The 24,914-nt window shown below is 36.7% G+C and overlaps 1 protein-coding gene across 1 annotated transcript in view; it reads left to right on the forward strand.

The window, feature by feature from the left end:
- GPC6 (glypican 6) overlaps window positions 1–24,914 on the forward strand; it is a 1,081,720-nt gene that overhangs the window by 519,567 nt on the left and 537,239 nt on the right. The window contains exon 3 of the mRNA XM_060128753.1: window positions 18,813–19,204. Within this exon, the coding sequence (XP_059984736.1) occupies window positions 18,813–19,204 (392 nt within the window). The remainder of the gene's footprint in view (window positions 1–18,812; window positions 19,205–24,914) is intronic.

The following is a 24,914-nucleotide window of genomic DNA, read 5'->3' on the forward strand; positions in this document are numbered from 1 at the left end:
ACCCACATGGAATAATAGAGCTTCAAGCCTGTGTTAACTTGAAACTGACTTGAAATGATTTGTGTCTTGGTTTTAAGATTGTTTTTGTTTGAATGTGACTGTTTTTCCGAGGTCCATTGACACTCTGGCTGGCTTTGAAATTCATATAGTAAGAGATGACATTTCCTCAGGGGAGAGCTAAAACAAGTTGATAAGTTGTTATTGTGCTACCTTTCAGAGGATGGCCTATAATTAAACCACACACTCACAAAAAGGACATTACAGAAATGTGATGGATCTGATTCAACCTCTTGAAATCAAAGAAGTTCAAAATTAATGTCCAAAGCCCAGAGTCAAGTGTGCAATATTGAGTACTGTGGAAGTAATTGTGCTCTGGGGGAAAACATTAGCTGATGCCTGGATCTGAAAAATACCACATCAGGATATATAACAAAAGCCCAAAATTGGCTTTAAGTTTTTATTCATCTTATTTAGATGCATATGTATATTTTCCTATGTATATACTTTTGATAAGGAAAAGGTTTTATAACCAATTTGTTTAATGCTCTATCTGTTTCTATAGATCTGAACTTGACTGCATGGTCATGTTCAAACTGATTCAGAACAAATGCCTCCTCTTTTCCTAAGCAGTGAAGATCTATGTATTTGACTTTGAAATCAACAACTGTGTAGCATTTAATGCCAAATCAAATGCAACATCAAATTACCTTGTATTCATTTAAGTGAATTTGCAGCTTTATGGCAGACTGGCACAGATCCAGAGAACTAGGGAAAGGACGATCACAGCAGACGACTGTAAGGAAGGAATATGAAGTAAATATCTGGGAATTAATCACCTGTAGGGTTAAGGTCCATTCTTGGAAAGAGTCAGGAGCAATTTATTCCACAATCCATTTGCAAGCACCGGGAGTGTAACAAACTAACAGGTAACATGGACTGTTCAAAAACAAGCCATGGCTGGGCTTCCCTGGTGGCGCAGTGGTTGAGAGTCCGCCTGCCGATGCGGGGCACACGGGTTCGTGCCCCGGTCCGGGAGGATCCCACGTGCTGCAGAGCGGCTGGGCCTGTGGGCCGTGGCCGCTGGGCCTGCGCGTCCGGAGCCTGTGCTCCGCGGCGGGGGAGGCCACAGCGGTGAGAGGCCCGCGTACCACAAAAAAAAAAAAAAAAAAAAAAAACAAGCCATGCCAAACAAAACTAATTTCCCTCTTCGACAAAGTGACTGATCCTATATGCTGTAAGACCCACTGGTTACAGCCCAGTTTGACCTTTGCACAGTTATCAGTGGTATTTCACATGGAATGGTCATTGACAAGCTTGCAAAAAATGGCTTGGATGGAATAATAATCAGGTAGATATTGAACTGGTTGGGAAAATGTTATTAGGCTTGGTCAGTAAAGAATTATCAGGACAAGTTTGTGGTTATTTAGAAGTTTCCACAGATTTGATTATGGATCTGTTATCGTTTTTGTTTGTTTTGTTTTGTTTTAAATAAATGGCTTCATGAGAGAACAGAAAATACGTTCAGAGACTTGAAGCAAAGTCAGGTTTGTTGGAGCTTCTTTGCCAGAATCTCTGAAAAAAAAGAGTGGGAATCCAAAATGAGTTTTAAGAAATCAGAATTTGCGATCTAAACTAATTGGGAAGGAATTGCTGAGTGGTTAATACTAAAAAATATGCCAAAGGAAATAAAAACACTAAATTCCGTAAATGCAAAATGTGAAAACAAAGCTGTTGTTTACATTAGTATCAACTACTCGCTCTGCCTCTTATACTGAATCTCTGGCCCAAACCACACTTCCTGTTGCAAAGGAAAGATACCAGGCATGTCTGAGCTGGGACCAACATAGATCAACAATGTCGTTCGAAATAAAGATGTACACACACAATTATAGAAGGAGGATATTGTTCACCTCAAGAGAGAATAATAGATACATAATTTTTACAGGAATATATTTAATTTGACATTAAATTATCTTTTTGATTAAGTGCTGGGGAGGCAGAAGATTTCTTTCTTCTACTCTTCTAGGTTCTTAGACTGGTCTAAGAATAAAATTAACATGAGAGAGATTAACAGGGTGAAATCATATAAAAGTTTAATAACATGTATACATGGGAGAGACCCAGGAGAACTGAGTAACTCATCAATATGGCCATCCTCAGCTAAAGACAAAAGAGGATATTGGGGGTAAGGGATCTGGGACTTCAAAGGAGAGGAAGGCAATTGACGTGAATATGCAAAAGCAAATGTTGGTAACTGTTTGCTGGGCCATCCAGAGACAAAGGGACAGAGAGTGGACTCTGATCTCTAAGAGTTTCCCTCACCCCACCTAGCCCACATTTGCAGTATCTCCAGCGATAGCTCTATTCTGGGAACAGGCCATTTATCTATATAATTCTTTTAGGCGGTTAGGGGGGAAGTCAAAGTTTCTTCCTAAGTCTTTTGGGCCTTAAAAATAATCTAAATTAATCCTCATGCCAGAGACATATTTTGGGGTGGCAAATTTTGCTCCCCTACATAAGGATATCACACAACAACTAGTATATTACATCTATTTTTGCCACCAAATACATTTTGGGGGACCATTCTCAATAAAAATACTTCATAATGTCTATTCAGCTCCTCTGCCCATTTTCAATTGAGTTATTTGGGTTTTTTGTTGTTGAGTTGTTTGAGTTTTTATATTTTTGCATATTAACCCCTTATTGTATATATGATTTACAAATATCTTCACCCATTTGGTAGGTTGTCTTTTTGTTTTGTAGATGGTTTCCTTAGCTGTGCAGAGCCTTTTTGTTTGATGTAGTCCCACTTGTTTATTTTTCTTTTTGTTTCCCTTGCCTGAGGAAGCATATCAAAAAATATATATATTGCTAAGACTGATGTCAAAGAGCTAATGCCTAGGTTTTCTTCTAGGAGTCTTATGGTTTCAGGTCTTACATTCAAGGATTTAATTCATTTTGAGTTAATTTTTGTATATGGTGTGAGATGGTAGTCTAGTTTAATTCTTCTACACGTGTCCATCCAGTTTTCCCAACACAATTTATTGAAGAGACTGTCCTTTCTCCACTGTACATTCTTTGCTCCTTTGTCATAAACTGATTGTCCGTATATGTGTGGGTTTATTTCTGGGCTCTCAGTTCTGTCTCATTGACCTAAATATATGTCTGTTCTTCTGCCAATATCATGCTGCTTTGATTATTATAACTTTGTAATATAATTTGAAATCCACATAGATACATTGAACAGAGTAGTGGTTACCAGAGGGAAAGAGGAGTTGGGGGAAAACAAAAAGGGTAAAGGGAATCAACAATACGGTGACGGATGAAAACTAAACTCTTGGTGATGAGCATGCTATAGTATATACAGAAGTCTAAATATAATATTGTACGCCTGAAACTTACATAGTATTATGAACCAATAAAAAAATACTTCATAATACCTCATTGGGCTAGTATGATGAGAAAAATAATGTTGTCTTATACACCAACTATAGATTTTCAGTGGATAATAATGGTCATGGTTATTATTAACAAGTGTTTTCATTCTTGAGACAGTACTAATAATAGCTGACAATTATATATTCCTTATTATGACCCAGATACTCTCATAATTACTTTCTGTATATCATTTAATCTTTACAACATCCTATGAGGAAGATGCTATTATTATTTCCATTTTATAGATGAGGCACTAAGAGTAACTGGCATATGCCTACATCTCAAATTCTGGTAAAACCAAGAGAATCCCAGTATTTGTCACTGATGCATCTTCCTAATTATGTCATGATGTATGTCCAATCTAACTCAGAGGCAGTGCTTTAGACATTCATATCCCTTCTGTTAGGACTGCTTTAGGTAACATTCTGCAAACTGTTAGATTGTATTTTTTCTGCACAGAGAAGGTAGAATATAGCTTGGTGGTTCCTGTGTCTCAGTACAAGAGAACAGTTTTAACCTCATCAATTTCATATTACCAAATAAATAAGAATACACAATGATTATTCCAAGAAATTTTAAAACATCTGTAAAATAATCTAAATGACATTCTCTAATTTTGCATAACCACTTTGGAGAATGTAGTCTCAGAATTTTTTTTCATGAATTTATTTATTTTAGGCTGTGTTGGGTCTTTGTTGCTGCATGCGGGATTTCTCTAGTTGCGGTGAGCAGGGGCTACTCTTCTTGCAGTGCACGGGCTTCTCATTGCGGTGGCTTCTCTTGTTGCGGAGCACGGGCTCTAGGCACGCGGGCTTCAATAGTTGTGGCTCGCGGGCTCTAGAACACAGGCTCAGTAGTTGTGGCGCACAGGCTTAGTTGCTCGGTGGCGTGTAGGATCTTGCCGGACCAGGGCTTGAACCCATGCCCTCTGCATTACAGGCGGATTCTTAACCGCTGCGCCACCAGGGAAGCCCTCAGATTTATTTTTATTTATTTTTATTTTTTATTTATTTATTTTTTTTGTGGTACGCGGGCCTCTCTGGTTGTGGAGCACAGGCTCCGGACGTGCAGGCTCAGCGGCCGTGGCTCACAGGCCCAGCCGCTCCGCGGCATGTGGGATCTTCCTGGACCGGGACACGAACCCGTGTCCCCTGTATCGGCAGGCGGACTCTCAACCACTGCGCCACCAGGGAAGCCCTCAGATTTATTTTTAATAAGAATTTGTCAGATGTTCTTCAGCTACATTATTGAAATGAAAGAGCAAAACAGCCCAGCTAAATGTTTTATTTTAAATATACAATTGATTATAATTGTTTCGTTTCAAAGCCTTATTTAGTTAGTAAAACACAGTAAGGGTAATCAATTATGATTGATTTAAAAATATCTCTGGGAAAATTGTTCTGCTATGATATTGAAAATATAAGTAATTGCAAAGTTCTCTTTTAATGAAATAACATTTAAAATTTTAAGAATTTTTTACAATTTAAATATAGATACGTATATATAAATTTAACTTTCTCACTTTGTAAAACTCTTTTTTATAGAATGAACAAAACTTTTATACTACATTGCAAAATATGTAATTAAGGATTAAAATTAATTATAAAAGTGATGATACACATATGTATCATCAGTATCACGTATAGTAGTATACAATTATTAGCATTCTTTAAATTTGAATATTTTACCTTCCATGATAGTTTGCTAATGTTATCCTACAGATAAGTAACACATTTTAGGAGTATTCTTAACATGGAACTCCTTATGGTTTTCCTTTCTCATTTTCTTATTAGGAGTTAACTGCAGGCTTGTATATGGAAGAGGTAATTTTAAATAATGAGACGTTATGGACAGGAAAAATACATGAAGCCTTTTGTAAGGATTAATCATTGCTCTTAGAGGAATAGATTTTGGTCCTGATCTTTTTCTTCATGTGTATGTAGTACTTATTCTTGATTTATTTCATTTAATATTCTTTGACTTTTATTTCTAGAAAAATTTTAAACAGATACCCTCGTAATATTCAAAAAGCACCATATGTTTTAACTCTTGGTTTTGATTTCCGTTAGGCATTTATTTGAAATGGAAATCTCTAAATTATCATTTGGAATTTATACTTAAGGAACACAGTACTGGCAGTTATACTAAGCCATTGGTGTTGTCAACATGGTTAGCCTTGATTCACTTTTTTAGTACAGTAGGTATAATTTGAGCAAAATTAAAATTATGGCCAATAGAGTTTTTGTCACATGTTCTAAAATAATGTTATTCTCAAGTTTTCCCCGTTTTACTTTGGAAATGGCTTCTGCAGCCTGCTTAATTTGACATCTTTGGCACAATGAACCAGAACCTGGCTTAGAAAGACACAAAAACTGCTTTGGCAAATGATCTGCCAAGTGACCCATGAACAAAAGCGAGATTGGATTGCCCTTTGAAATAAACCTATTTGAATTTTATTATCTCCAGCGCACCCTGTGTCTCTAATCTTGTGAAGGGTTAGTAGTCTATCCATCAGAGAAAGATAAGAGTGCTGGTTGATGTCTGCTCTTGATGATAACTGAATCCAGCAGTTGGAGCTGGAAGAAGGAGATTCGTTACCATCAGCAGTTCAAAAAGAGAGAGGAGAATGGCCATGGAGGGAGTCATTCACAACAAGCCATGTTTTCCTAGGTCAGGGTATTTAAAACAAAGCAAAACAAAAAATGAAGAACTGCTATATTGAAGAAGCTTTGCAGAGCCCTTTAAAGAAGTCCCCCTAAATCAGAGCTGTTTTAAGACCACCCTTTGTAGAGATTACCAATTTCTAATATATAGATACTTTCTTTAAAACTATGGCTAATTGCTTTGGGGAAGTTTTTATGACAAACATCAGAATAAAAATAAGAGTGATATCACTATATAACATATGGCTAATAATGAACAAATATTATAAAATATCCAATAAAGTCTAAAATAATCAGCCTGTGGTACAAATAAAACTTTTTTAAAGCTAACTGAATATATTATTTTGTGGACTTTTACGATCTATATAATTCAGAAGTTGGGATAGAGGTCATCTAAAAGTTATTTGTAAATTTAAAACATACCAGTGGATCAAAATAAGCATGTCCTTTATCTAGGGGTTACTTTAATTTTGACATTATGAGAAATAGGATGCGTACATTCAACATTGTAGAATTTCATAAAAGATATGACACTCAATAATTGATACTTTATGAAATGTTCAATAATAATTGTTTTTGTTCATTGCATTCCAAATGATTGGTGTTATAAAAATAAAATAGCCGTCATACAACATGAGATTAATGAATTCAGTATTTTTTTCTTTGAGAAGAATCTGGTAAATGACTGGCAAAGTGAATGTAACCAATTTCAAGGAAATTTAGATCGAAGTTAAATTAATTCATCTGTATTTATATCTTACACAAGAATACTGTAAGTCTTATTATATACCTATACCAGGATATCCATCGTTTTTGCATTCATCAAAACAATATAGTTATATTTGAATTAAACATCTATGTTGCCAAGTGGGGCTGATGTTCATTTCCCTTTGATAGATTTAAGGAATCAAAGGATTCCTAAGATATGACCTGGGGAGGCTGTGCCATCTCTTAGTCTTGTCCAACAAGCTCAAGCATGTGGTGAGTGACAAAGGTGGTTGGAAGTTGCCCTGACTTTCGTTACATTTTTGTTGTTGTCAAATGTTTATAGAAACATTCCTAGAATTACACAATTTATCATCCTGTGCTAATGTTCATCCAATGCCCACCAAAAGCTCTGCAGAGAAGACAATGACTTTAAATTCATAATAATTGAAATCTGAAACTGATGGGTTTTTTTCTTTAGTTTGAGGTGACATCTGTAATAATGAACAATGGAATTTTGTTGAACACTGATTACATCAATTAGAGAAATCCTTTCTCCACCTAGAAATAAATAGAAATTATCTGTATTTTTCAGAACATTTATTCAAAAACCCAAAGTGTAGATGTTTTTAATGTTAATAGATAATTACCTAACATTACTGAGAGCATTATTTTATAGCCAGCATGCTGTACTTTTTATTTCTTTTTTTATTAATTAAGTCCTTTTTACTAATCAGTAGGAATCCACTAGATTTAAAGTCAAAAGACTCAAATTCTATTCCTTCTACTTTGCTGGTATAGTCTGTAATTTTGAGCAAATTTCTTGTTTATTTTCGGCCCTCTCTGTGCATTTAGGTATTTCCCCTCTGTCATCGAGCAGTATTTTTGTGTTTAAGAGGGATTTTCATGTTAAAATAATATCTATTTTTTTTCCAAATATAAAAGCAATTTATAGTCATTGTACAAACTCTGGAAAATTAACAGTGTACAGAGAAGAAAATACAAATAAGCCATAACATTCTACCCATTGTAAACTGTTTTTGCATATGTATTTTTAAAATTTTTCTCAATGTGTATGTGTTTATCATTTATTTATTTATTTTTACAAAATTGGGATTGTACTTGATACATCCTTTTGTATCATTTTATATCTTACCAATTTCTGTCATCATGTCTTATACTGGAGGTAGATTTCCCATGAATCTGGTAAAGTTTGTTTCAAGACACTTCACTTGAATAGACCCTGTCCAAGGTCCTATGCCTTATTTTGTATTTGTAATTTTGTATTATATTTGTTTAAAAAGAGTTTTCTAAATTTATAAGCTTCAATTCTCATATTATCTATAGAGTCTGTAGATTCTGAAGCCATACTGCCTGGGTTTGTAATCCCAGCTACACACCTGTTAGCTATGTACCTTGTACGTTACTTAACTTTTCTGTGCTTCTGTTTCCCCAAATGTAAAATTCAGACGATAATAATAACTATCTCATAGGGTTGCTGACAAGATTAAATTAGTTAACACATGAGAAGCCCTTTGAACTGTAGCTCACTCATAGTGCTTAGTAAGAGCTAGCTTTTAAATGTTCTTTAAAAATAATTATAAACGTCACATAATATTTTACAGTGTGGATTAATCATTCTTTGGGGATTTTTAATTTTTCTCTCCTTTTTGCTAAAATAAATAAAGGAGGAATATCTTTACACACATAGTTTTGACCTTACTTTGCATTTGAACCATCTTCTTTATTAGAGGTATCCTGCGTTTCACTTTTTCTTTAAAAAAAAAACAAAGACAAGTAGTAGATAGCAAAAAAGTTAACATTCTTCTTTTGCAAAATGTAGATAGTTAAAAACAACTCAAAACTGAAGGTGGGGTATAGCAAAATATGTGAATATATTATTATTTGATTTATTTTTTTAAACTTTGTACTGACTTTTGCTTTCATTTAAATATCTGTTCAGCAAAGTAAAAAAGTCCTTTTTATTCCAAGACTTTTCACATGTTTTTGGTATTGCAGGGTTTTGATGGGCCAGAAAGGATACCACTTAATAAGTTAGTGTTAAATTAAGATATAATATTTTCACAAAAACTGTTATATTTAATTATGCTTTTGCAACTCAGCATTTCCCAATACACAACTTCTTCCTCCTGTTGTCCATGTTATGTGCTTAATTGATGCCCTGATTAGACTTTTGTAATCATTCCATTTCCCTTTGTCATGAATTAATTTGGACATTATCAGACCTTCTTCCTCCCTCTTCCCATACTGTACCCCTCCTTCCCTCACCATGGGATAAGCCCCTTGTCCTGAAGGCAGAGGGTGACTGGGGAGGGGGTGTTAAGTGGTGGAAAAGGAAAAAGAGATGGAAGACAAAGGAAAAGAGACTAGCACACTCTTATCCCCCAGGACCACTGCCAGTGCTCTTCATGTAGTCTTGGCACTGACCAATGCTTGGCTGCCTTCCCAAGACCAGAACACTAATTTTCTACTGCAGGAAAAGAGAGAAGGGAAAGTAAGTGAAGGGAAGGAGAAAATAGGGTCTTTCCTGATGTATAATATGGCTTCTCCCTCCATCATTATTACTCCTTTCCCTGCCCATTTCATCATCAATCGTGCATTGACCTAAAATGAAAGTATTAGAGAACAGAGAAGGGCTCCAGTGATTTTCAGTCTTGGCTATACTTTGGGATCACTTGCAGAGCTTGAAGATATATCGATACCTGGATCTCATTCTGATGGATTATAATTTAGTCTAGAATGCAGCCTGGGCATCAAGATTTTTTTTTTTTTATCAAGATTTTTTGTAAGTGATTTTAATGGGCAGTCAAGAGGGAAAAAGAAGTAAATTTCATTTGGTTCTTCTTCCTTACTCTCCCTAAAAGCCTACATAATCTCTTGTTCCAGTACCCCCAGGTCCTTATCATTGACTTTTCACCTACAAACTACCTTTAGCCCCACTTCCCAGAGTTCACCCTTGGTGGTTTGATATTGGAGATATCCTCTGGCCCAGTGAGTAGTTGGGTGAAGAAGTCAGGGGAGCTGGAAAAAGAACTGGATTGTAAAGAGAGAAATATACTATGAAGAGAGCATATACCCCATGCTGTGGGTAATGTCATCAGAAAAAAATGGAAGCAGGGTGTTGGGCAAGGCCTAAAGAACACTGTCCATAGGCCAAAGCTAAGGAGCTGTGCGATGATAGAGGTGAACTCAGTAAACATCCCTGATTTCAATTTCATATGCATTGCTTAGGGTGAGATACAAATACCATCTGCAGTCTCAAAACACTTGTTTGCTTTTGGCAGCAACCGTCAGCAACTTTCAAACTTAACTCATGACTCCCAGCATTAATAGTTTATCTATACCACCTTGTGAACATAAGTGGCCTAATCAGTCTTTCTTACTTTAAAAGAGATCTTTGGGAGAAATAACGTACCAAGAAATAAAACATTTATCAATCTAATGTGTAAAGGATCATTAAGTATAGAAAAATTTTCACCTTGTGAAATGTGAATTCAAATCACCAATTTCCATAAACTGCTCTATTGCTTCAAATCTCCCTATATTGGCCAATTACAGAGTACTGCTTCCAGGTAACTTTTCTTTTTGCAGCTGAATTACACACCTGATTCTGAAAAATCTCCTGGCTTTGGGTCTCTTCAGCTGACTTTACCTTAATGGTATTGAATTAAAGGACTTTGTTGCAAGATATTGGTTATTTTTAACAAATACTCATGATTGTAAACTGATGACTTTTCATTAAAAATTTCTTCGTGGAAAAGTCTAGTCAACTTGATTAGATACCTTGGAAGAATATAGAATGGTGGTGTCCAGTTGAGCTGAATAATGTGTTTAAAAATGCATTTACTGTATCCTAAGTTTGGGGGCATTTTTTTCCCTGACTTATTGGTTAGAAGTATTTCCCCAGAACTCTTACGTTTCTACTTATTTAGATATAGTTTATAAGAATTTCCAACATACAATGGGAGTAATGTAGTGAAAATAACCTTTGGATTAATATAGCAAACAACTTTTGACTTCTGTATTGTAACATTTTAAACAACTGATATATTTATTATTTTTTGAAAATAATTCTCCTAGATTCATTATGAGCATTTTATTTTGTTGTAGGGCCTTGTACGATGTTAAAAGATTGTTTAAATTTTTACTTTTATTAATTATCGTGAACAGAAATTTGGAAAAGAAAATTGTATTATTTTTTTAACCTTAACCTAGTATCAGAGGAGAGTGTTATTTTTTCTTTTCCTTTTTCATTTTTATACTGTCTATTTTACATTCCAGGTTTATTGTAAGATTTTCTCCTCATGAAAATCTCCAGGGACTCATTAAACCACAATCTTAGAAAAATTTAGGGTGTCTACTTTAAAATCACTAAAGTCACCTAAATCCTCTAAATCATTTAAGTGATTTAAGAATTTACTTTTGGATTTTAGTTACCTCGCAGGGGAATATAAAGAGATGAACAGGCTGCAGGGCTGTCAGAGCAAATTTTAACATATAAGATAAAATAATGGAGGAAAGAACTTTTATTCTACTACTAAGAGATAACAGACTAATAATTAAATTGCCTTCCTACTTATAAGAATTCAAAGGCATAATACATTCTGTTTGATTAATTTATCTTAAAACATTTCACTTAGGATTTTTTTTTTTGCGGTACACGGGCCTCTCGCTGTTGTGGCCTCTCCCGTTGTGGAGCACAGGCTCCGGACGCGCAGGCTCAGCGGCCATGGCTCACGGGCCCAGCCGCTCCGCGGCATGTGGGATCTTCCCGGACCGGGGCAGAAACCCGTGTCCCCTGCATCGGCAGGCGGACTCTCAACCACTGCACCACCAGGGAAGCCCTCACTTAGGATTTTGACCCTTTATGCCAGGGATTGGCAAAATTTTTTGGTAAAGGGCTGGATATTAAATATTTGGAGCATTTTGTTCCCATATTCTTTGCCATCGTTGGTTTATATTTTGCTTGTTTGAATTTATTCAGATGTTTAAATGTATTTGCTGATAATATATACATGTTATTATAAAACAATATCTACAATATATGTGTATATATATGTTATAAAATGGGACATATATAAAGTCAAATATTTTTAGCATCCTTTTGCATACCAGTCACTGTTCTGGGCACTGTAGCTGTAATCACAGGTTCGGTCACTGATTTTCTTCTAGTGGAAGCCACTCCTTTGAGGAAGATATACCAACCCTAGGGATTTGCATGTGCTCTCCAGTTTCAGTTATCTACATTAGCTAATTAGTATTAGTGGAAAAATAATCACACATGAAAATTATTTTTAAAAGGTAATTTAGGTTTGATTTTAGAATGCACTTTGCAATTTATATTTAAGTATGGTTTTACCCAGTGTCCCAAGAGTTTATTATACTTCTCATTAATTTTTCAAATCACAGTGTGAAAATTGGACTTCCTGTAAACTAGAAAGCTGCCCTGCTGTCCTGTTGTCTCTTAGGACTCACCCTGTCAGCAGTGGTTTGGAGCTCTGGGTCGTGCGCCAGTTAGTGGTCTAGGGCAACTTGCTTAACATTTCTGGCCTCAGTTTCCTCATCTGCAGATTGATTATAATAATGCCTCAAACAGGAAATCTGTAGATTACTACTGTTAACTCACTTTGAAATTATATAGGCTTCTATTAATTCCTGGGATGAACTGACTGACTAAATCATAATGCGTATTATAACATAATAAACATAATCTATGAAAACATACACACACACACACACACAGAGCAAGAGAAAGTATGAATTAAGAGATAAAGAAGGGGCAAATCACAAATGAAGTTTTGCTTACAGCAACTTCGTCTCAGTAATTACGGATTCTGATTTCTCCCTTGTTGAATAAATTGTTATTTTGAAAATCATTTTATTTAATTTCAACCCCATAATTTTTAAAAATGCCTACTGGGGGTCTGTTTCTTACACAAAAACGCAACTGATGTTTAAGAAAAACTACGAAGATGATATAATAGGATATCTATTCAAAATAGTTCTCCTCTTTCCCTGACATAATTATTTAACCTGAATAATGACGAAATAAAACGTGGCAGTGTCTTGCTCACTGAAAACAACAGAGTTCCAAACTGTGTTTATTTGACCAGCTATTGGATGGAAGGAGGCTTCAGTGCAGTGTAGGAGACAGGGTGGTTTAAGAGTTAAGTCATGCGAGCCACTGCCTAAGTGAAGCGCGCTAGTGAATGTGAATGCAGGCAGCTTGGTGAGATCGTGGGCCGTGGGGTTAAGGCCCAGCAGGACCAGCAGCAGGAGAGGCAGCAGTGAAACCAGGCAAAGCATGGCTCAGAATAGGCGGAGATGTCCAGAGAGGAAGCGAGGGTCTGGTAGAGCCGTCTTGACAACCACCGTACTTTTGAGCAGAGACCACAGGGCATTGTACCTGTAGATGCACATGACCGTGGAGCATGGGAGGATGTGAATGTTTATATATTTATAAATGCATGAGTTTGGAGGATGACAGTAGAGCACATCAGTTATGTCTGCTCTAAGATGTGGTTGTAGCATCTCTCTCCCACAGTGATTACTGTCTAAGAGGAGCCTGGTCCACGTGGAGTCAGGATGTATTTCACTGGGTGTTCATGTTCACCATCTATTTGTTTGTTCACTAGTCACCACGTTTTAAGGCCCTACCCTGTGATAGGCACCATCCAGGAAATGGTAGTATTGGTCACCAGCAGTCTTACCTGTGAACAGGATGTGTGTTTCAGCTCCTTTCACTTAAAGCACACACAGCTCCTCAAGTTCATCTTGTAAATAAATTGCGAGGCTGATGAGGTCTAGAAATGTGCTGGCTTTTTCTTGGAATGTTTTAATAGCCTCTTTCTAGGCTTCTGGAATTTATCAGTAGAAGGGTGGTGCCCAGTGGGTAGGGTGAGTGTGATTTTGTCCTCCTGGGGGACATTTGATAATGTCTGCAGACAATTTTGTCATCACTACTGGAGAAAGGATGTGCCAATACCATGTAGTAGGTGGAAGCCAGGAATGCTACTTATTATCTTACAATGCACAGGACAGACACCCAACAACGACTGTCCAGCCTAGGGAATTCCTGGTGGTCCAGTGGTTAGGACTCCGTGATTTCACTCTGAGGGCCTGAGTTCAATCCCTGGTTGGGGAACTAAGATCCCACAAGCCGCATGGTGGGGCAAAAATAATAATAATAAATTAAAGAAATTTTTTTTAATTTTAAAAATTTAAAAAAAAGATTGTCCAAGGAATAGATACGCAGACGTAGAGAATGGACTTGAGGACATGCGGAGGGGGAGGGGTAAGCTGGGACGAAGTGAGAGAGTAGCATGGACATATATACACTATCAAATGTAAAATAGATAGCTAGTGGGAAGCAGCTGCATAGCACAGGGAGGTCAGCTCAGTGCTTTGTGACCACCTAGAGGGGTGGGATAGGGAGGGTGGGAGGGAGGGAGACGCAAGAGGGAGGGGATATGGGGATATATGTATATGTGTAGCTGATTCACTTTGTTATACAGCAGAAACTAACACACCGTTGTAAAGCAGTTATACTCCAATAAAGATGTTTAAAAAAATAAGATAAAATAAAGTAAAATAAAATAATTTAAAAAAAGATTGTCCAGCTCAAAACGTCAACAGTGCTGAGGCAGAGACCCCTGATGTAGAAGACTGGCATCCAGCTGCCCATTCCACATAAGCCATGACCTGCCAAGGGTGACATTGTATGTGGCAAGGACTCCCTGTGCAGCACCAATCTTCTTATAGAGTCTCAGCGTCTGGGGAGTGGGGAGAAGTGGGTCATTTAGGGACCATGTGTAAGTCTACCAGAGAAGAGAGTAAATGGCGCTGGGGTTCTTCTTCCTCCTTATCCCAGCATTTCCCTGCTGGTCACATCAGGTTATGATGTAAGCAAGGGGACTTTGAAAGGAGAAGTCATCTCAGAAGATATACTTGAAAGCTGACAGGTGTGTGCAGAGGGAAGGACTCTCCTAGTCACTTAACCTTGAAAAGGGCCTGGGTCGGGGGCAGGGTGGTAGCTTTCCTGTGTCTATGAAACATAGTCCTTATAGGATACCAGCTTTCTGAATCATTTACCCTCCATGCCAGCAACTTGAGGTTTTTCCGTAGCCAGAGCTTGGGTTCTGCGCTGGCCGAACTGATTTAGCATGCTTTTGTGGAGAGGATGACAGAAAGAAAGAGATTACGAGAGTAACACACTCAACACAAATATGTGGGTTTAGGGAAGCAAATTGACTATACCTGCTTCCCCTGGTGAGACAGATGCTGTCTGTGATCATGCATAGATAACAGTCTCCACTGACACCAGTGACCAAAGCTTTTCTCTCACTGGGTTCTGGGATGATGTGGATTTATACCACCATCTGAAACACTCCTTTTAAATGACCTTTCAATGAGAAGTGTTTTGGAGAGCACGAGAATAGAATAGGAAGATGCTACAATTTCTAGGTTAATGCTAAACAGTGCTTGATCCAGTTGCCATGCCCAGTCCCCCTACGATAATATTAACTAGATAATACTTCCAGCTTAAATGGGCCAAGCTTTTGCTGTTTTGTGCGGACTGCAGATTCCTTGAGAGCCCTTAGTCTGCCTTTCTCTTCGGGCTTGCACCTCCCCTTGGTCCTGTGTGCACCTTACATTTTGATGCATTCATTTGGAGACTTTATTTGAAGCCTTTCTCAGATATCCTTAGGGCACCTTTTGGCTTCTAGGAGTTGATTTTTGCCCCTTAAGAGGCGTCTCCAAGCGATCAGTGGCATGCATAGACTTTCTTTTTGCTTTTGGAACAGTGGTGGTTTTTATCTACAAGATTGTTCTCCCACTTGGGGCAGTCTGCCCCGCAGCAAACAGATGTTCACATCCAGATCTCCCCTCTAGATGAATAAAATCCTCCCAGAGGCTACTGCTGGCTGGAAGAAATTCTTTTATGCATCTATAAAGCATAACTGAGACCTAAGCAACCACCTTTGATGTATATTTTGTGATTGGGGAAGGAAAAAATTTTTTAAAACATCTTCATCTGCCAAACTCTTACACATGAGAATTTTTGTTGACTGAAGCCTTTATCCACTGTGAGCTTTGACCTCTCCCATTAAGCAAAGGGTTAGATTGAGGGGGTTTTTTTTGTTTGTTTGCTGTTATATGGCTCTTCAATTTTATTCTCTATGCTGTTTGGGCATAATACTTGCTCAGCAAAATGGGTGTGATAACTGTCTTCCAAATCCCCATCTTGTTTGGTTTGCTGAGACAGTTTTCATCCAAGCATAAAATACTTTGTTCAAAGAGTCACAGTTCAAAAGGTGGAAGTTTAAGTCTGTGGGCATGCTAAAAATGAAATGAGAATACTTATGTTTTGGAGGACATTAGTTTTGCCTCACTACCTTGGATTCCCATCTTTCATAAGATCTACGATCAATGTACTTTAGGGTACCAACATTTTTCGTAATTGCCTAATGCATTAACATCCTTCAATACCAAGTATTAACTTTGACTGTGAGATCACTAAACCGTATAATGATTTTGAACATGGAATAATAACTTGACTTTTGAGGACCACTGAAGCTAAGAGCAAACTTTTGAGACAATGACATACCCTTAAACACAAATTTAATCCTGGAATCTAATAATAAAATGTTTCTTGAGCCATATTTATGGAAATCTGATAACTTAGTTTCTATATTCAATTATGATACTAATTTATGCATAAAGACACAAACCACAAAGCACAGTGAGTGGGCAATCTGATTTTAACTCTTCAGCTACAAAATGGTCATAAGCCTAATATTTAATTTTCCCCGTGTCAGGAGAGGAAAAGTCTAGGAATGTTACCTTCTGTGAAAGAAAAAACAAAATTTTCATCGCTGCAGAGAAGGATTTATACCTGAAATCTTTGGAGAACAATGGGAACCAGAAGATTTTTCTTTTTTTTTTTTTTTCTCTTGCAAATCCAGATCACACTACTGATTACTGACATTCATTGCTGAAGGCAGTACTCTGTATTCAGTAAATTAAGCTTTTATTTCAGAGTCCAACAAAATAATTGACCTCAAAAAGAAGATAAATGAATAGGCTATCCTGAGCTCGTGATGAAAATCTACTTTCCAGTCTCATTATATTAGTATTTTTCAATTCGGTGATTTTTCCATTCTTTCATAGTTTCTTTCACAATTATAACACCTTTCACTCTGCTCCTATATGAACAAGGCCAAGCTATTTTCATCCTTGGTTTCAAGACTGAAAGGTTTTACTATGCTATTTTTATGCTTTGTTATTAATATTAATAATATAGTTTCCATTTTAGGATAAGTTACTAGTAAATTTCTGAAAAACTTCTGAAATGTTTCTTATGTCATAAAATCATAAATAACATAGACATATAGCATATATAAATATTTTGATTAATTAATCCTTTGACAGTTTTGAACATTTTTGCCCTAAGTGATTTTCCTTAATGAATCCTCAAAGATTAGGGAGGTTTAAAACTATTTAGCCTGATTTTTACATTTGGGAAAAATTAAAATAAGAACTATTTGGTGCCTTGAACAAGATTACCCAGGGGTGATAAGCCATGACTTTCAGATAATCCCTCAGTTTTTGCTACCAGTGTAGCAACATAATTTCTGTATTTAAGAAAAAAACAAGTATTCTTTCGTAGTAAGAGGATAAACATTGAACAGAGTCCTTTTTAAGATTTAGTGTATTGGTTTTATTTGAAAACAAATATAAAACAATCACCGTTATTAGAGACAGTCCTTGCTCTTTCTCTTCTGCATCTCAGGAAAAGAATCCCACAAGCCCCTAGAAAAAAGAAGAGGTTTTTATTTGATTCCTACTGGGATTCCTTGAGGTATCCAGGACTTGCTTTTTCCCCGGCTTTAACTGAGAGGGGCCGTAGCTTCTGGGAATAAAAGGGAACTGTAGGAGGTAAAGCAGAATTACTCTGTTGTTGGTAACTTGGATCTACAGACTCAGAAGAATGATCTTTCCATAGCCTTTTTCCCACCCCCAGTCACATTCTCTGAATGGGATAAAACTTGAGCTTGCTCTACCCAGGCTCATTTGTGCAAATGGATAAGTATCATACACATATGCACTGCGTCTTGCAGGAGACTAATATGAGGACCTACCAGTACCCAGGGACGTTGTTTTCGCCATCCTATTTTTTTGCCTACTACTACTCCCAGAAACACTCAAGTGCTACTGCAGGATGGAAGAGGTCATTTCTTGGTAGACACTTTTTCATTTAGAACCTCTTAACCAGAAAGCCCAAATGCCTATATTTTATTCAAGTGCTATAAAATGATAGTGATAGCATATGAAGATAATACATGGTACTTCATAACTTTCTTATGCATTATGGCAGCCTAAATTATGTTTACTATAGCCTTGGCTTTAAGTGCATTTAATTGCATTATGAATCTCTAAACACTGATAATTGATTGCTGTATATATAGCAACTACAAAGAGTCCAAATATTACATTAATTTGAATATCCCATTTATGAACTTTTCCAAATAAAAGCAATTTAATTGAATTTGGTGGTAGAACAGATTTGTAAATAGACTGGAGCAAATGTTTTTATCACTTATGCATTTATTATTCTATTAATGACAATACTTAGCCACATATTCTGATTTGAGTTAATATGAAACCATAGGATTTTCTAAAATTAACAATAAATGGAAATACAATTGAACCTTTTTGGAGGAGTATTAAATGGTAAATTCCTAATGTTAATGGATGTTCTTTCAGACAGAATCCCATGATCTTCTGTTTTCTTTGACTCAGAGAAGATCACAGATGTAGGTCAAATCTCATTTAAAATACTATCAGTTCATTGATACCTTAATCACAGGATACATTTTTTTTCTGTGAAAATAACCATTAGAAGCAGTTGTTTTTAAGGTAAGTAGATGTCTTGGACTTCCTAGATCTTGCTAATTTATGACTGCTTACTTGTTTTATCTGCAGAATTTTTCCGAGAGCTTCTGGAAAATGCAGAGAAGTCACTAAATGATATGTTTGTACGGACCTATGGCATGCTGTACATGCAGAATTCGGAAGTGTTCCAGGACCTCTTCACAGAGCTAAAAAGATACTACACTGGGGGCAATGTGAATCTGGAGGAGATGCTCAATGACTTCTGGGCTCGGCTCCTGGAACGAATGTTTCAGCTGATCAACCCACAGTATCACTTCAGCGAGGACTACTTGGAGTGCGTGAGCAAATACACAGACCAGCTGAAGCCATTCGGAGATGTTCCCCGGAAGCTGAAAATTCAGGTCACTCGCGCCTTCATTGCTGCTCGGACATTTGTCCAGGGGCTGACCGTGGGCAGAGAAGTTGCAAATCGAGTTTCCAAGGTAATTGAAAATCTACTCTCTTTCTAATTGGCCTTTCTCATTTTTTGTTTGTTTGTTTGTTTCTAAAACCAACGTTTAAAAAAGAAATTCAAGGTAAAAGTTCTCACTTACAGTGGTTCTTGCTCTTAGAGAAATCAGTTAAATGTTAAAGCTTAATTCTTTGTGTGAGAGAAGCCAGGATTTCAAGCCATTGCGTGTGGTTTGAAACATAATGTCAATATTTATCAGCAATTCAGCAGAGAAGCTTTTATCAAAAAATGCGCGAAAACAGGTGTCTTGTAACCATGACCACCTGGCATTTCTGATCAGTTTTAAGGATGATAAATACGCATGAAGCAGTCCATCCGGAGGTTATAATCCTCTAGGAAGTCCCAGAGAGACAGTCTTATGGCGCTGGCAAGTGGAGGCAAGTTGTTGCTCCAAACACCAGCACCTGGCATTTCTTCTTCTTCATCACCCTTGTCAAAGTGGCCGAATTCCTTACTAGTAAAAGAAGATCTGACACCTGTAGAACTGGACTAGGGACGACTAATGAATGCAGAGTGTAGAATGTGGCGGAGAATTCTTTTTGTTATCCATTATCTTTGCAATTCAATGCCGTGTATTGCGTTGGGCTTATGAGAAAGATAAATCACTAACACGCGTCTGTGCCGTTCCTTGAGGATGTCTCTAAACCTTTACTGCACGGGGTTTTTTTTTTTCCACTGCTGTTTTGAAAACATTGAGTGTTTCCTGTGTAGAGGATATATGCCTTCGTTTAAATTCTTCCTTGACATTCAACTGCTCTTATGAGATGAGCTTGCCCATTTATGAGGGCAGTCCAACAAGTAAACTGAAAGATGATTACTTTAAGAGGTAAAGTTAAAACAGTAGATAACAGAAGTCTGGTATTATGTCACCCCAAGAAGGTCATGTTTGTACAAAGATTATTGATAAATATTACTTTCTTACTGCAGGGTCGTGCCAAAGAGCCATATATTTTTTATAACTATTAGTACCATCCTGGCATGTTTCTTTTTTCCCCACTTTAATCTCCTCAGTATTTACATCTTGGTATCAAGATGTATATACCCTTAAAAATGTTTCTCTGTGGCTCTGTTTGTACAATCCATAGCAATCCATTTTTTTAATTATCAATTCTTAAAAAGTTTACTTGAGCATATGGAAAGATTATATGGAAGAACGCTTTGATGAGGCTAAACACAAGGGATTTAATAATATAAAGGGCCTATAACTTTGATGTTAAAAACAATTTTTTTATTGAAAATCAACAATATTCTAGATACCAAAGGAAATAGAACCCCAAAAGGGGATTAATAAGGAGTTGGCCAGGTGGAGTAATAAGAGGAAATATGATTATCTGGGAAAGTCTGTGAAATATAGATAGATATAAGAAATAAATATATATTCCATATATTCTTGAGAGATAGATTTTGTTTAAAAAAAAGCTTAGTCACAGTGACTTCAAATTGAAGTCTTTGCTTTTATTGAAGAATGAGAAACGTGAGGCAAGAAATTCAAGGCATGGATTAATATATGCAATATTCCTGATTGTTTATGTAGAGTCTGCCTGAGTGTGAATAATGATTAGGTGCATATATTTTGGTCTGGGGAGGTCTCAGTGAGGTAAGAGAATATTTTCTATCAAAGCATCTAAAAAGCCAGAGGAGAGGTTGCTGCTGACTGACTGACTGTCTCTCCTGTATCTCAGAGGATGGCATTAACAACAGCCCGGAAATGGTACCTCCCCTTTGTCATTCCCTGACTGTCTTATTCCGAGGTCTTTGTGTACCAAAATCTAACGTGTCCAGCTTCATGGTAAAGGTTGATATCATGGACCAACCATCAGTAGAGTACGACCTTTAGTTTTTTACCAGATGTGAGGAGAGATATACTCAGCAACCCTGAGATCTTTCTTCCCTTGATTTCTTCATGACCAACATTCATTTGCAGAACAGCTGCTGTGGGTTTGCAATGTAGTTTGTGGTCGTGTAACTATGAATGTTTACTGTTCTATGCAGATATTAGCTTTTCTGACCTGAGTTTCATTAGCCCTAACCTACTCAAATCATAAATCCCATGCTGACATCTGGTCACTGCCTTCTAGTGGGTGGATGGATGGATGGATGGATGGGTGGATGGATGGATGGAGAGAGAGAGAGAGAGTTGGATGTGGATATATAGCCTTGGTTTAAAAGAAGAAGCTAAGCAATTTTTTCTCAAATAATTTACGACTCAGGGATTTAAGTATTTTATCAGTGAACTTTCTCGCCTAATGATTACCAGATGGTCTGTAGCTGACTAAATCAGATACAGATCTGCTAGTGCCATTTGGGTGCTTATGACGATGACTTACGGCACCCAAACCATTCTCTGTGATAAGAATAAAATATTACAAGACTAACTATATTAAGAGGAGAAGCAAGAATTGTGTTGGACGTTTAGCCCTTCATATATCAGAAGTTTCCCTGTTGTCTGTTAACTGAGTGAGTTAGAGTTTGTGAAATGACTGCAGAAGAGTTAAGGAATTCAAGGCAAAATTCCCAAATAGCGATCCACAAACTTCCTTATCTCCTGCACCTTGGCTTGGGGGATATTTTTTTCCTTCAGTTGCTCTCTTCTCTTGCAGTGGCTTCTTAAATCTAGGAAGGCATCATTAATAGCTTCTAATTAACTGTTTTGACGGGAAAATTTAGCTCTTTGGCAAAACACAGCAGTTTGACACAAATGTTTTGACACAACATTTGGGGAATTTCCTTACCAGAAAAATGGAGGACTAATTTGTCAACGTCAACATAACTATTTTTAAAACTTACTCTTGCCATCTCAGATACGAACATTGTCTTTTTCCAGGCTTTGGATGGAGCAAGTTAATTTTAAATAACGATTTGAAAATACCTGTGCTATTGAATACATGCATATCTTAAAATCGCAACTCTATCCCTGGACATACTGCTTCACATGTGTACAGATATATGTGTAGGATTCATAGTAGCCTTTTTACAATAACATAAAAAGTAGAAATATCACAAATATCCCATCTGCATAAATGGTGATCTCTTCACACCATGAAATCCTATGAAGCATTGAAAGTAAGTGAATTCTAGCCACAGGTATGGATGCATCAATTGCAGAAATCTCATTTTGAGATTAAAAAAATAAATAAAATCACCAAAGAACATATACCATTTATATAAAGTTTAAAAATGTAAAACTAAGCAATACATCATTTAGGAATTAAAATACAATATATGTGGTAAAACTCTGAAGAAAACTTTAAAATGTTAAACACAAACATCAGATGGTAATTACCTCTAAGGATTAGATTTGGAGGTATTATAAAGGAGAGATATTCAGAGGTTTCCACAGTTATCAATAACATACTGTTTCTCAAGCTCTGTGCTGTGTGTGTGTGCGCAGGTTTAAAATTTTTTTAATGAAAGAGATTAAAATGGGAGAGACTTCCCCGTTGTTCATTCTTTCCATCTCTGTAGATATGATCAAGTCCCTGAGCTAGCCTCAGTGATTTATCAGACTTACTGCTGTTTGTGGATTTGACCATTTACTTTCCATGTTCCATCCCATACTAAATGATACCAAGTAGGCGTGGGAGACAAAGCTCTAAAGTGAACATGAAAGCACATTGTGATAATATAGTGGTCTTGAGAGAAAGGATTCAGGCTATTTTCTTTAGCACGGTCCCTTTTTTAAAGCGCCGCCTTTACCCCCTATATATACCCATTCGTGAGTGGGAACTTGGCTGCCAGCAGTCCCTCTGGGGCTTGCCTAGCACTGTGACGAACAGAAGGAAGGCTGAGTAGAGATAGTAACAGTTGTCTGCTTAGAATGAGCCTCCATTTTTCATCATGAAGGCAAGTGACTTAAGTGTCTTCACTGGTCCATCTTGATTCCATTTAAACAAAGAAGACATGACTTTCATATCTTTTTGCTTTAATAAAAGTGACTTCTATGAGGAAAATCGGTAAATTGTGTCAGTAGCAACCACTTCAACTATGAAAATCATGTCATGGATTCATTCCAGACAAATTAGATAGGTAATGGAATTGGAATCTATAGGACTTGAACTGTTGCCAAATACTGTCATTTATCTCTATCTATGTATCTATCTATCTGTCTGTCTAACTATTTTCTGTCTATTTTCTTATCTAAATTATTTCTGCCTTGTGGGTCGTGACTTTGAAAAGAATGTCTGGCTTTCGTAAGACCAGAATATTTGCATCAACAGTCACCTGCCTATGTCTGCTACCCATAATAGTATCTTTGCATGGAGAGCCTCTTAACTGGTCCATCCAGCTGAGTAAACAGTCTTGAATTAACAGTGTGTGCCTAGAAAGCAATAAGCAGAGAGTCAATTTTCAATAAATGTAGTTGATAAATTATGAGGCTGAAAAAATTTATCATCAAATTTGATGAAATGAAGCCTATGAAATACATCCACTCAGAACATTCTCTGATCAAAATGGAAAACCATTCTGAAGAATTTGCCATGGATATAGTTTACAAGGGAAATGGTATTCTATTTAGCTGTTTGCTTCTGAGATAGAGTTTAATGTATAAACGAAGACCACCTGTTGTACCTGTCACCTGAATGATTTGTTTTGCTCCTTCTGTGGTGATCTTTTTTTTTTCTTTTGATTGGAGTTAATTTTTTTAGAGTCATCCAGAAATGAAAAAGGCCATGAAGAGGGCTTAGGTGAATGAAAGCTTTTTTATTTCTTTTGTGGTCAGTGTATTCTCTTCTGTAATTGATGATTATCCAGTGTAGGTTAGTTCAATAACATACAATGTTAGGGAGAATAGGTAAACCTTTTGAAATGATCAATAATACGTTTACAACTTTTAAGTCAGCATAAATAAAATATGCTTGCTGTTTTATGATGATGGTGTGGACATTATATTATATTTAGAAAGCACTTTGCCATCAATAAATAATATCATGATAAAAAATAGTAACAAAATAACATTAGTACAAGAGGCCAAAACAACAAAAATAGCTTATTAATATAATTCATTGGAAACGTATGAATTTTACCATGGTCCAGATGCAGTGATAAGCCCTGGAGATCACAAGAGTGTGAGGAAGTCCAGGTTTCAGCGGAAGAATAGAGCCTCTACCCTGAAGAGTAGCATATGGTGTTCTACAGAGGACTCCAGAGAACTAAGAGCTGAGGTCCCATTTTGATGAAAAAAATTTGGTTACTTTGATTAAAACAATGAATGAAATCTTTGTTACTAATTTTAAGTTCTTTTGCAGAATGCCTAGCTTTGGTGTGTAATTTTGGAAAATAGTTAAGAGAGTGAAAATTGAGGAGAATGAAGCCATTTATTTCCAGTGCATTAAAAGCTATTTGTGTATCCTTTCTTTTTAGCCTTTTTGTAGCTTGTGTCTGTTTCTAATAACCTATGCCTGTTAGGCTATTTTATTTAAAATTATACTATCTTTTGGAATTCCATTAAAATGAGTACATTTCTCCCCATTGAACCTAGGTTTGAAGTTTCATTCATAATGAAAGGAGAAGGTAAGGGGTATGTCAATGTAACATAGCAGGAACAAGTTTGGGAACCACAGTTATGAACATACATAACAGGTGTAATCTTTCTCTCCCCTACAGTCCAAGATGGGTGGTTATAATAGCTCAACAGTCATTTGATCCAAATGTGGATTTTTATAAAAGTGGAGCCATTGTGG

This window comes from Lagenorhynchus albirostris, chromosome 18 (assembly GCF_949774975.1).
Source record: "Lagenorhynchus albirostris chromosome 18, mLagAlb1.1, whole genome shotgun sequence".
Classification (NCBI taxonomy): Eukaryota; Metazoa; Chordata; class Mammalia; order Artiodactyla; family Delphinidae; genus Lagenorhynchus; species Lagenorhynchus albirostris.